Source organism: Scyliorhinus canicula, chromosome 22, assembly GCF_902713615.1.
Source record: "Scyliorhinus canicula chromosome 22, sScyCan1.1, whole genome shotgun sequence".
Lineage (NCBI taxonomy): Eukaryota > Metazoa > Chordata > Chondrichthyes > Carcharhiniformes > Scyliorhinidae > Scyliorhinus > Scyliorhinus canicula.
In genome coordinates this window covers 7,253,973-7,267,014 of record NC_052167.1, presented here as the reverse complement: position 1 = coordinate 7,267,014, position 13,042 = coordinate 7,253,973, and the positions used below count along the sequence as shown (strand labels likewise).

The 13,042-nt window shown below is 42.6% G+C and overlaps 1 protein-coding gene across 6 annotated transcripts in view; it reads left to right on the top strand.

Moving 5' to 3' along the window:
* The window catches only part of LOC119956124 (inactive ubiquitin carboxyl-terminal hydrolase 54-like), a 150,739-nt gene that overhangs the window by 93,291 nt on the left and 44,406 nt on the right, over positions 1 to 13,042 (top strand). For 5 of the 6 annotated variants that reach the window (XM_038783009.1, XM_038783014.1, XM_038783013.1 and 2 more), the window contains exons 4-7: positions 616 to 752; positions 5,192 to 5,305; positions 8,075 to 8,157; positions 11,120 to 11,225. In XM_038783009.1, the coding sequence (XP_038638937.1) occupies positions 720 to 752; positions 5,192 to 5,305; positions 8,075 to 8,157; positions 11,120 to 11,225 (336 nt within the window). In that variant the 5' untranslated portion in view covers positions 616 to 719. The remainder of the gene's footprint in view (positions 1 to 615; positions 753 to 5,191; positions 5,306 to 8,074; positions 8,158 to 11,119; positions 11,226 to 13,042) is intronic. The other variant, XM_038783015.1, reaches the window with a different exon arrangement.

The following is a 13,042-nucleotide window of genomic DNA, read 5'->3' as shown; positions in this document are numbered from 1 at the left end:
CCGGGATTCTCCCATTCGGCGGCAGAGTGTCCGACGGTGTGAAAGGGCTGCTGGGAGTACCGATTCTGGCTCCTACAGTGGGGCAGCACGGCGCTGGAGCGGTTCACGCTGCTCCAGCCTCCCATCCCGGCGCGAACTGTGCGTGCGCCAACCCACACATGCGTGGTGGCCTCCCTCAACGTGTCAGCCCCGACGCAACATGGCGTGGGAGTTCAGGGACCGGCGCGTAAGAAAATAGTCCCGGGGAGTGAGATGCCAGCCCGCCGATTGGTGGGCCCCCATCGCAGGCCAGGCTCCATCGGATGCGCCCCCGACCCAGGTGTGGAAAGCGTCGGCGGGACTCTGCATTTTTAGAGCGGCCGCTTACGCGCCGGCGCCAATGGCACCGATGGGGCGTGGAGCGGTTGCGGGGATTCTCTGGCCCAGCGCGGGGCTGGGAGTATCCCGCCCCATGTCTCTTGAAAATTATTGACTGACCGATCTTTCTTGAAGAAAGAGGGCTTCTTTGAAAGAATAACTAATGTCTACATTTCCTGTTCCATCAGCCTTTCATATTGCCAGAAAATACTTTTGGAAGTAGATTTTGGAATGCACTAACTCTAATCTGTTTCCTGTAGGGAATCTTCACTCAGTTCCAATACAGCAAAGAAAAGGTGCTGCCATCTGATGCCTTGCGTAGTGCTCTTGCCAAAACCTTTCAAGACGAACAGCGCTTCCAGATGGGGATCATGGATGATGCAGCAGAATGTTTTGTAAGTGAAATGACAGCTACCAGGATTCTCTTGTTCAATTAATCGGTAATACACTTCAGAGGAGAGGAGCTGGTCCATTTTTGGAATGCTTATGTAATGAAAAATTGCAACCTATTCCATAGGTGAGGGACAGAGCTTGGAATGCCGTCCTCATTTATAATTTCAAGAAAACGAACTGTTAAAAGTACTAAAAGCAGCTGAAAAAACTGCAACTATTACTTGCAAGTAGGAATTCCACCCTCTCTCAAATTTAGTTTGGCAGTGAGCAACAAGACTGACTAAAGGGCTACTATGAATGCTCCTTGTATTTGTAAAACAAGATATTGATTCTGTTCCCTATTCATGGTGCCATAACCTGCCACGTTGTGACCACTTAGCTTTAACAGTCACCAACAGGTGAGATTTATCATTAAAATATTGTATAAGCTTGAAATCTATTTCTTCACCGTGTTGCAATTCTATGGATCATGGTTCATGTTAATATTTTTAGAAGTAATTTTTAGTTATAGGAATTAAAGTTTAACTGGAAAATGGGGTCAATCCAATTAAAGCTAGTTTGAAGTCTATTAACCTCAGGTCATCATTGCCCCAACCTTTAAGGCGAACAGCTAAAAAAGTAAGATCATTAAACAGCAAGTGGGATTTCTTAGCTGGGAAGCTGAAGACATGGGGCAAGATCTACCGGCTGGGTTGTGCCCGGAAAGCGGTGCGGCGCAACCGGTGGATGCGGGGAGGATCCCTCTTTCAGGATCTAACGTGCTCGCCATGCCTCGCAAGATCTTGTTAGATCTCGCAATGTGAATCCTGCCCCTTGTGGGCTGTATCAATTTCTGGAAAAGGTGCACATTCGAGTGGGGCAGCTGGTGTCACTCCCAAGATCTAACCAAGGCATGGCATCTCACCCTCTCACCTGGGAAACCTCGGGCGAGCTCCATTCAGTGCTGTTTCCACAAAAGGGATCTAACCGAACAGCACTTGTGGGAGACTCCCAGGGCATCGGAGACCCACAGGTGCATGCCCTCTGGGCAGGGTAGCATTCTGGCATTGCAGCTGCCAGTTAGGCACTCTGGCACTGCCAGGGTGCCAGGCTGGCATTTTCTGCACAGTGGGGATCAGGACCGGGACCCCAGGGGTGCTGTGCGGGGGAGGGAGTGAGGCGAGGACCCCCTTATAGTGAGTTGGGGCTGAGGAGGTGTTCGGGGGTCACGGGGGCTCGAGAGAATGGGATGCCATTTCAAAATGGCATTCTGACCTCTTGCTGCAGTGAGGAGTTCCGGTGAGCGGAGCACCTCCCTGCAGAAAACGGGACTAAGTGTGGTTTGACCACATGTTCCCTGGTTAAGGCCCTGATCTACCCGGATAGAGGAGTGTTTCTCAGCGCTCCAAGCGCCACGAACACCTGAAAGGGCTGGTTTAGCACAGTGGGCTAAACAGCTGGCTTGTAATGCACATCAATGCCAGCAGCGCGGGTTCAATTCACGTACCAGCCTCCCCGATCAGGCGCCAGAATGTGGCGACTAGGGGCTTTTCACAGTAACTTCATTGAAGCCTACTTGTGACAATAAGTGATTCTTATATTATTATTATCACGCAGCTAGAGTACTCTGTCCCCATTCGGGTAGATCGCGCCCATGATATCTACAGTGTTAGCTGTGATGTCAGTCTATAGCGATGTTTGTTTTGGGAGTTGGAACAAAATTAGTTTAAAGCATTCAGTAAATTCTGAAAGTTTGTAATCTAATTTATTTAATCAGATCAAAGGAGGAATATGTAAATGACGGATAATTCGGTTTGAAGAATCCCAGAGCAGGCTATATTGTCATGGAGTTGGATGGAGCTCAGGAAGGTTCTCTGGTTTCAATTTATCTGGTACCTCTGCTGACAGAGGTAGTTGCAGTTTGGACTTGGTATGGTTTGCAGCTCACAGAGAAGATAGCCAATGTAAATGGCAGTTAGATAGACCTGCACTCCAAGCAAAACAAACCAACTAACTTTGTTATTCACTGTGTGGAAATCAGCTGAGGCTTAATAACAGAAGCTTGAAGATTGCCTAGCTTGAAATTAGTGGAGGAATCTACACTAGTTTTTCAGACTCTTGTGTAAAGAAAACAACAAGCAGATTAGTTTGGAAGTATTGGACAAGTAACCAGAACAGGATACTGAGGCCTCCACAGTTAAGCAATATATGAAAGTTTTACCTCTAAGAATAGCTGCAGCTGAGGAGAATGTGCATGACAATTGTGGCATACTTACAGGTGATCCCTACAGAAGTGAATAACTTTCAGATTGCTTTGTCTTGTATGAGAATTCTTGGGGGGAAGTAAGAAGTAAACCTGAGTATATAACATAGTTTTAAGCCTTATTGTCAGATTAATAGTGTTTAATTCCTTTATATGCAATAAAGTTTGTTTTCTTGAAAATAAAGAGCAATCATATGGCATAGTTCTATTGACTAAAACAAGGGGCGGAATTCTGCCGTAATCGGTGGGGCGGGCAACTCCGGCGGGACGGTGTGGCGTGAACCACTCTGGCGTCGGGCCGCCCCAAAGGTTAGGAATCCTCCGCATCTTCAGGGACTAGGCCCGCCCCGGAGTGGTTTGCGCCCCACCGGCCGGCGGGAAAGGGGCTTGGCACCACGCCAACCGGCGGCTAAGGGCCTCCGCTGGCCAGCGCGAGTTGGCGCATGCGCGGGAACGCCAGCGTGTGCTGGCGTCATTCCCGTTCATGCGCAGAGGGCTTCGTTTCCACACCGGCAATGGCAGACTGCTACAGCCGCCGGTGCGGAACAATAGAGTGCCCCCACGGCACAGGCCCGCCGGCGGATCGGTGGGCCCCGATCGCGGGCCAGGCCATCGTGGGGGCAACTCCCAGGGCTAGATCCCCCCCCTGCTTCCCCCCACCCCAAGAACCCCGGAGGCCGCCAGGTCCCACCAGTAAAGGACCTACTCCAATTTACACCGGAGGGACTGGCAAAAAATGGGCGGGACTTTAGGCCCATCGAGGGCCGGAGAATTCGGGCAGCCCCGTGGCCCATCGAGTCGCACTGATGTCCGCTATTCTCTGAGGCGGGCAGCACGATTGACGCTGGGCTGATTTTTGAGGGGCCGGAGAATTTGGAGGAAGCGGGGGCGGGATTCACGCCGACCCCCGGCGATTCTCCGACCCGGCGGGGGGTCGGAGAATCCCGCCCAAGGTGTTCGGACATTTAAAATCGTAATGTAATATTTTCCCCTACTTATTCACATGCCCCATAAGTGAAACGTTATTACACCACAACAATCTACATAATTGGAAATCCATTCATACCAGTAACAACAACTGTGCCTTTCTTGTATCCTCTTACAATAGGGTGTTGCTTGAGATTAAATTCGGGTCAGCATTCTATGGGATGGATGATATGAAAATCCTTGATAACTTGATTTACTTTTTAAATGGTGTTGGGCATTTTAGCCAAAGTTGGTAATATATAGGAATAAAGTTCAACTTGAACCAAACCTTTTCCATGAAGCCCTTTGCATACTTTAGACTGTTCATACAGGCCTTTAACTTAGTCGAGGTCCACCAAAGGAAAATAACTATTGTTGCCCCAGATACTTGCATTGCAACTGACTTCAATTTCAATAATTAGCAAAATACCGTTAGCTTTTTAATCATAGTCATTTTTAGCAAAGTAACTTCAAATTCAATCAAAGGTAATGGGTAGCATTTCAAATGATGTTCATTTTCTGCAGTTCTGAACTCACATAATTTGCTCAGGCAGATTTCCTTATCTGGACTGCCTTCGGTCAAAGCAGTTAAAGAAACCAAGTCAATTTATACAACTTGTGGATTTTGGTTTCAAAGCGACAGAATATTTTGTTGAGCAATTTATTTCTTCATTTGAAAAGTACAAGATGTTGGGCACATTTTTCATACAGTCTCAATTTTGCATTAAAGCTATGTATGAAAATTAAAAGATGCACGCTAGCAGGAGCTGGCTGGAATCTTTACTGTTGCAGAGAGATGCATCACCCTTGTGATACGGGACTGAAGTACCACATTTTGAACTCTGGCATTTACCTGACAACACAGCGTATCTTAGCACAGATTCTGGGTTTTTGTCAGCGGTTACGAGTTCTATTGTTTACCATCAGTGATGGCTGAGAATGTTGATTCACTCAACAAGACACACCAGACCTGCTCCTAATGCTGGGTAACATACCCATCAATGATATCCATTGCTCGTTCTTTATTTATTGCAATTAGCCACTTCTGGATTCCTAACTAGCCAAATGTGGCTAATCACGAACTTATTTAACAATAAGCCCCCTACAATTAAGACTTTCCTCTTGTTTCGACAAATTACTATTGACAGTTGATGTGTTGACATTCAACATTGAATGAATTGATTTAAATTATGCGAAAGCTGAAATTCCGCGTACTTTTTATATTCTTCACAGGAAAATATCCTCATGCGAATACACTTTCACATCGCAGATGAAACGAAAGAGGACATTTGCACAGCAAAACACTGCATTCCTCACCAGAAATTTGCAATGACTTTATTTGAACAGGTAGGAGATGTTCATGTTCCCGGCAATAAGAATAGATTTTAAAAACCATCTTCTAGAAGAATTTAATTTTGTATTACTTTTTTAAAATTTAAGTTCATCTATGTTTTAAGCTGAAGTTTGAGATTTACCTCTTTTAATGCTGAATTATCCTGATAACATTTACCAAAAGAGATATTAGCCATCTGTGGATGTTCAACATGTTGCAACGGTGTAAAATGGTTGCTTGTGAAAAATGCTTGTCAATTATCATGCTGCTTTTTAAATAAATAGTCTAAAAATGCTACATCACCATCGTGCTAACAGCAGTCACAAGTGTTATATTTTTGAAATGGAAGCTGGATCTTGTGCAGTGCAGTACAAAAAGTGCAGCAGTAATAGCTAAAAGACAGCTAAATGAAGACATTCAGGCAGTTGAGCAATTGCTTTTAGAATGATGTTTTCAAACTGAATGGAAAAGGTATTTGACTCCATGTGCTTTAGGGAAAGAATTTCCAGAGGCTGCCCACATCATGGCGTATTAATGTCTACCTGGACTTGGGAGCAAGCAGCAGACTTCATTGCTACCCCTTCCACAAACATTCAGACCCTCCACTACCGATAAACAGTGTGTACTATCTACAAGATGTTCTGCAGGAACTCGCCAAGGTTCCTTTGGCAGCACCTTCCAAAACCATGACCACTAGCACCTAGAAGGACAAGCAGATACCCGAGAACATCACCACCTGGAGGTTCCCCTCCAAGTCACTCACCATCCTGACTTGGAAATGTCATGCCATTCCTTCACTGTCATTGGGTCAAAATGCTGGTGTTTCCTCCCTAAGAGCACTGTGGATGTACCTACATTTCTGGGACTACAGTGATTCAAAGCAGGAATTCACCACCTTCTCAAGGACAAGTAGGATGGACAATAAATGCTGGCCAAGCCTGCGACATCCACATCCCGTAAAAATGGATGTCAAAACATTCCGCCCTTCGTGATATGTGACACAGAAGTCGCAGATTCCAAAATCACGTACAGCTTGTGACTTGGGATACTTGATTGTGCCATGTTTTTGTTGAGCTTTTTACTTTTTGAAATTTAGGGTACTCGATTCTTTTTCCCCCCCCCCAGTTGATGGGCAATTTAGTGTGGCCAATTCACCTACCCTGCACATCTTTTGGGTCGACATCCACGCAGACATGGGCAGAGTGTGCAAATTCTACACGGCCAGTGACCTGGGGCCAGGACTGAACCCGGGTCCTCGGCGCCGTGAGGCAGCAGTGCTAACCGCTGCGCCACCGTGCTACCCCTGTGCTCATTACTTTTTAGGAACAGAAGTAAGTAATTGGGTGCCTCGAGCCATTCAATTAATGTGGTTATGACTGATCTTTATCTTAACTCCATTTATCTACTTTTGATCCATATCTTCAGTACCTTTACCTAACTAATTTGCCTCTCTGCTTTGAACTTTTGAATTGACCTTCCCACAACAACTCAGCTGAGGGCAAAAGTTTCAGATTTCCACTTCCATTCCTGTGAAAAAGTGCATGCTGACCTCCCCCCAAATGGCCTAGCTCTAATTATTCTGGACTCGTGCTCACGTGCCAGAAGATATGTTTCTCTCTCTGACTTATTTACTTGCTTTGAGATTTATGAGGAAGGAAAACTGCCACCTTCACCCAGTCTGACCTGCCTGTGACTCCAATCCTCAACAACGTCATTGACTCTTAACTGGCCTCTGATGTGGCCTCGAGAAGCCACTCAGTTGCATCATGATCCCTACACAGCAGCCCTTCAGGTCTATCACCATCTATTCAGGGCATTTAACAACGCCCATGTCCAGAATGAATAATTAAGAAAAAAAATGTACCCGACCTTAATCTGAATGCTGACAGCCAGAACTTTGCTCTATGTTTTTGGAGCATTTGCAATTTTAACTGTTGGGGAGACAGTTCCTGAGCAATAGTTTTGCTGATGCTTGGCAGCAAACCTGTAGAAAGGACGCACAAATCTGGGAGACACAAAGGACAGGGCTTTAATGTTTTCCAGGTCACCCTGTACCAAATTGTGGTAGAAGTTATAAAAGCAGTGAAAGCTTCAAAGGTGGAGCAGTTTTAAAAAGAAAGTTGATTGTTAACAATGTATAGTTCAGTCCAGTATCAAACCAAGTCCTCCTATTACCAAGCTGGGTCCTGACTTTGGGCCTGAGAAGCTTGAGTTAATATTTGTTTTGAAACTGGTGCTCATAATCGAGCATCCTGAGATTAACATAAATCATCATGGTAAGTGAAAATTCAGATCACAATTAATGCATCATATATGTGTGGTATTAAAAAATCCTTACTGCTCATCCTTCCTCTTGCTATATTTCCTGGTGTTAGGCCCAAGATAGAGTAGGGCAATCAATCCAAAGGACATCTTATTCAAAAGTGCAAAATTGTAAAACTCTATACCTCATCCCTTGAAATTTCTGGTGCATGTTTCATAGTAAAGGCAGTATAACTTGTCTGATTTTCTTCCCCATCCCCAAACTATATTTTGTGTGTACACAATGGAATAAGTATGAACTGAGATTGGTAGCTTTCTGTTTTGCTTAGCACTGGATGTTGTTGTTTTCACAAACAGCTAGCCAGTTTTTAAAATCATATTAATCATATCTAATATTCAGCAAGGACATTCTGCTGTTGCGACTCCCGCAGTGATGTGTGAAAACAGAACAGTTAGCGTGGCAACTTAGTAGTAAGTTTTGTCCTTTTTGATGGAGTGTGCAGAACAATTTTTTCTTGCAGTGTGTTTGTACTAGCTGTGGCGCAACATCTGATCCACTGCCTTTTATCCAAATGGTGAACTACATTTCTACAACTGCGTTGTGGTAAGCCATTGCTAAAAATAACTGTGCTTTATACAGCAACATTCTCATGCATAAAGATTCTAAAAGAGCTGGAATGTTGTGAAAAATGAATAAGCTTGCTCAGGAGTGTGCTGCATTCCTTGTTGACAAATTGAGAAATCAGGCTACTTTCTTTACAATTTCGAATACTGAAACCATGTGCACTGACTTTAAACATGACTTTAAACAGATTTATATGCGAGTGGAAATTTACGGGTTCCAAATGTGGTCTCGTGGTCAACTCTTAGTGGAACATGACTATACCGGACAAGTTATAGTAAATGTTTGAAAGTGCTGTAGTTGCTAGAGGATGCTACTTGCTGCTGAAAGAGAATCTTGCCTAATAATAAATGTTACCTATCTCTGCTATGTTCTGGCAGGCTCCCTAAGAGTCCCTGAATAGGGAGTCTTTCAAATGCTGACAACCTTACTCTGATTATTTATGTTGCATCTCTTCCACACTTGATGCATGATAAAAGAATGATGTGTTCTAAAGATGGAGAAATCTTCCAAGGGAGGAAACTGACAAAGGAGTTCCTAAAACTAGTGCACTGAGCCCTACTTGAACAGCGTGCCCGTTTGCCTGCAGAGGAAGAGGCAAGGCTAGATCAAGTTATGAGTAACAAATAAATTGGGTAGATCCGAGTTAACCGTGGTTAAGCAATTCTGGATTGGTGACCACAAAATTATATGTTTATGGTCTAAATAGCAAGGAAAAGGGTTAATGTAGGAGCAAGTGCACCAATTGGAATATTACAGATTTTAGAAAGTTGAGCTTTGAGGTGTTGTGAAAGGAAAAGTGACGGAAAGGATTGTTGATCGACCCAGAGATATTAGGGAAAAGACATTGCAAACCATAATTTTCAAGGTGAATCATTTTATTTTAAAAATGGACTAAACTTTTAGGATGCCTTGGACAAATAAAAACTAATGAAACATCAAATTAAAGTGCATATAATATAAGTATGATTAAAAATTAGACAATAAAAAATATGGTTTGCAAAATCAGTAAGGTTGGCAAGGAGATAGTATGAAGAAAGAATTTTGTATTAAAAGAACAGTAAAATATTCTAGCAATAGAATTATTAACTGTGGGTATGGAACCATTGAGAGGAAGGAAAATTAAATTATTATTCCAGAGAGCAGTGGAGACGGGGTGGGGGGGGGGGGGGGGGGGGGGGGGGGGGGGGAGGAGGAGGAGAAGAGAGTTGAGGCTACAATCTTGTGTTGTGCAAATAGACATTGCCCATGATTGCAATGTTTACTGAAGAAAAGCTTTGGGGAGGACCCCACCCTGATTTTGATATAAAAGTGAAGTGAAGAAGGTATTTATTATAAATAACAGGAAACTAAAGGGTGACTGGACCCTGGGACCAAGTTAGTTTTTAGGATTCTATTGGGAACAGAAGATGACGACAGCTTTTTTCAAAGGGAGAAAGAGAGTTAGTAAGTCTTGGAGGTTTAGGGAGAGAAAGGCACCAATAATGGAGTGATTTAAATTGGACATTTGCAATTGGAGGAATGCAGGGCAGCATGGTGGCACAGTGGTTAGCACAGCTGCATCACGGCGCCGAGGTCCCAGGTCCGATCCCGTGGAGTTTGCACATTCTCCCTGTGTTTGCGTGAGTTTTGCCCCCACAACCCAAAGATGTGCAGGTTCGGTGGATTGACCATGCTAAATTGTCCCTTAATTGGAAAAAAATAATTGGGTACTCTAAATTTTTTGTTAAAAAAAGAATTGGAGGAATGCAGAGATCTCAGACAAGATGTAATGAACATCTGTATAAAAATTTGTACGGTCGCTATTTTTAGTACTGTCTGCCAAAATTTGGATGCCACATCACAGGAAGGATGTCAAAGCAATAGAGACAGTGCAATGCAAGTTGCACAAGGGTGCTGCCTTGTATCAGTAAATACAAATGTGAAGAAAACGTTCCAAAATTGGGGCTGCATTAGTTTAAACAGAGATTGCAGGGTGATTCAATATGCAAAGAATTACGAAAGTATAGTATAAATAGATAGACTATTTACAGTGATTGAAGGGTCTAAAATGAGGAGGCAGTGATATAGGATTAAATACGAAATAAAAGGCTTTAAATTGTGAGTTGCCTTGAAATAGAACAGCCTATAATTTGGAGATCTGTCAACAAACCTTCTTTGTAGGCTTTCTCTCACATTATTATTCTGCAAAAGATAGCCTTGTGAGAATGTTTAATACATAGAATACTGAAAACTGTAATTGTAGGTCTGCCCCAAACTGTAGAACGGTATTTTTGACATGAGTTTTTCTTCAGTATAAATATTGTTCATAGCGTTGGGGGCAAAATAATATTCAAGGATAAACCCTTCAAATCAAGTACATTTTAGAGAGATGCAAGGGTGACCTGCATTCTTTAATCTCTTTCTTTACTCAGAGTAGTAAGGGCGTGGAAAGCCCTGCCTGCAACAGTAGTGGACTCGCCAACATTAAGGGCATTTAAATGGTCATTGGATAAACATATGGATGATAAGGGAATAGTGTAGATGGCTTTTGATTGGTTTCACAGGTCAGCGCAACATCGAGGGCCGAAGGGCCTGTACTGCGCTGTAATGTTCTATGTTCTATCTTGAACCAAGACGTAACATTTAAATACTGTAGTGTGCAATGTGCGAACCTAAAGGGAAAACGATGTTAATGTTTCCGAACAAAGTTTTCAAACATTGTGTAAGATACAATATGGCAGTCGTACTTAATTATGATCAAAACGAGTTGTGCATAATTATCTTACATAGGAAATTGTTTCGGCACCTAATTAAATTTGAATAACATAGCAAAGCCTTCTTATTAATTCTGGAGAACTAGTGATAAAGTTGTCAGTGTCTCTGTTGTAGATGCCCTGCAGAGTGGGGGCTTTGTTGGTTTTCATGGGAACCAATTTTTTTCTGTTTTGTCCCTATTGTGCAGTAATCAAGCAATACGTATGATGGAAAGACGTGAGAAACCGACGCCTGACATGTTTGGGGAGCTTCTGCAGAATGCAAGCACAATGGGTGATCTTAGGAACTGTCCAGTACGTGTCTATTCACTTCTATTTCTCAGTATCTGTGATTATTTAAATACAAAGGAATCACTGCAGTTGATGTGTTTACCGTGCGCCTTTAAGACATGAAAATCATCTAATAATGCAGCAATTTTACAGAGCTGCTTTAATGCAAACTAATGCTTTGATGTTTGCCATGTTGCGAGGTTGTAGTTTGAATAATGCCATGACAACAGTCGAGTCACTGCGCAGGTGCTGCTTTGCTTGTATACAATTGTTTGAAAGTCACCACTTGATATTTGGCTGTTTGGTCCTAACCCATTGGTTGGGGAAGATCTGCACAGGGCAGTGATCAGAATACTGCATTCCTGGCCTGGGAATATCAATGCAGCACTTCTTCAGTGTGTACAAACTGCTAGCAGATTAGCTGGCAATGCGTAAGTGTAGTCTTTACTTGCAAGTTGTGATGAAAAGGTGCAGGAAAAATTTGGTTTCAAAATTAAAACAAATCAGACAGGGTTGACCAGAAGGTAAAAATATGCCAGTATATTAGTATTTTGTGTTGCAATTTTATCATTTTCAAGGGAGCCAGACTTGTTTTCTAAGTCTTCTGCCTCCACTGCAGTATTTTTGTATCACAAATGCACCACTATGAAACCTGTTCAGCGCCCACTTAATGACTTGTTAATATCCCTTTGTGCTGGAAATGCCCAATTCCATGGTAATTTTTACATCCTTTGGAAGATGGTCTGAGAATGTAATTGGATTCTCAATGACGACAGTTTATTGTTGAATATGAGAAGTTCAAAGCTGTAAGCAGTTTGTTTCTGTCTCCTGATCAGACTACAACATAACAGTGATAATAAAATAAATGTGTCCTACTCTTAATCTTATTCAAATCATTGAAGTGGTTTCATGATATAAACATAGTTCAAGCATTTGTAATTAAAATGCTATATGCTTCGTCCATTTGTAAAATGTATTATTTGTCGTTGGATAAATATCTTAATTTAAATCAGCAAATTCATATAACTTAAAAGTGTATTCACTGTTTATTTTTGAAAGATATAAAATGAAACGACATTTTTCTGTATTAACCTTCCAAGCCATTTTTAAAAGTGGACTTGAAAGTGTTCCTTCAAATATTATGCATCTTAATTTTCTTCCTTTCTCTTGCCCTTAATCTCTGTCCCATTAATCTTCCCCCCCCCCCCCCCCCCCCCCCCCCCATTACACATTAAATATCCAGACGAGTCTACGGTGGGTTTGATGTCACTTACATTGACAGGCAGGTAGTATGGAGCCGTTGCTTTGGCTTCATCTAGCTGCCCTCCCGTCTAAAGCAACTGAAAATCTTAAATAAAGATTAATTTGGGGCCCACTACTATGTTGTGTTGAATATAAAGACACAATTGGAGTGTCTCAGCTTGATTTGAGTTTCAGTACTGTCTTCTGTAATGTTGCTGATCTCCCTAGCAACAAGCAAGTATGTTGAAGCAGTAAAGCTGAGAAGCAGTGTCTTGTCATTGACCATGATTGAAGATTTCCCTTTTCTCTTTGATTGTTAAAGATTGTGCTTATGGTACATTTAGTGTTTTTCTGCGATTTCCTGAAACTTCCTTTGTTCCATTTGATTAGAGATTAATGTAACTTGTCAGATGCTGTTTAGTAGAAACCTGTACATTCTTCTTGTTAATCCTGAATGTCTGCTGCAGACAATTAATTTTATGGGGGTTGGGAAGGATGGGAAAGGCAGCAACTGCTACTATGAACAGCAGTGTTCAGCAACTCCAAGGATATTTTCAGGTAAAACCACTGAAAACAGAAATGGTCATTTCAGATGTTAA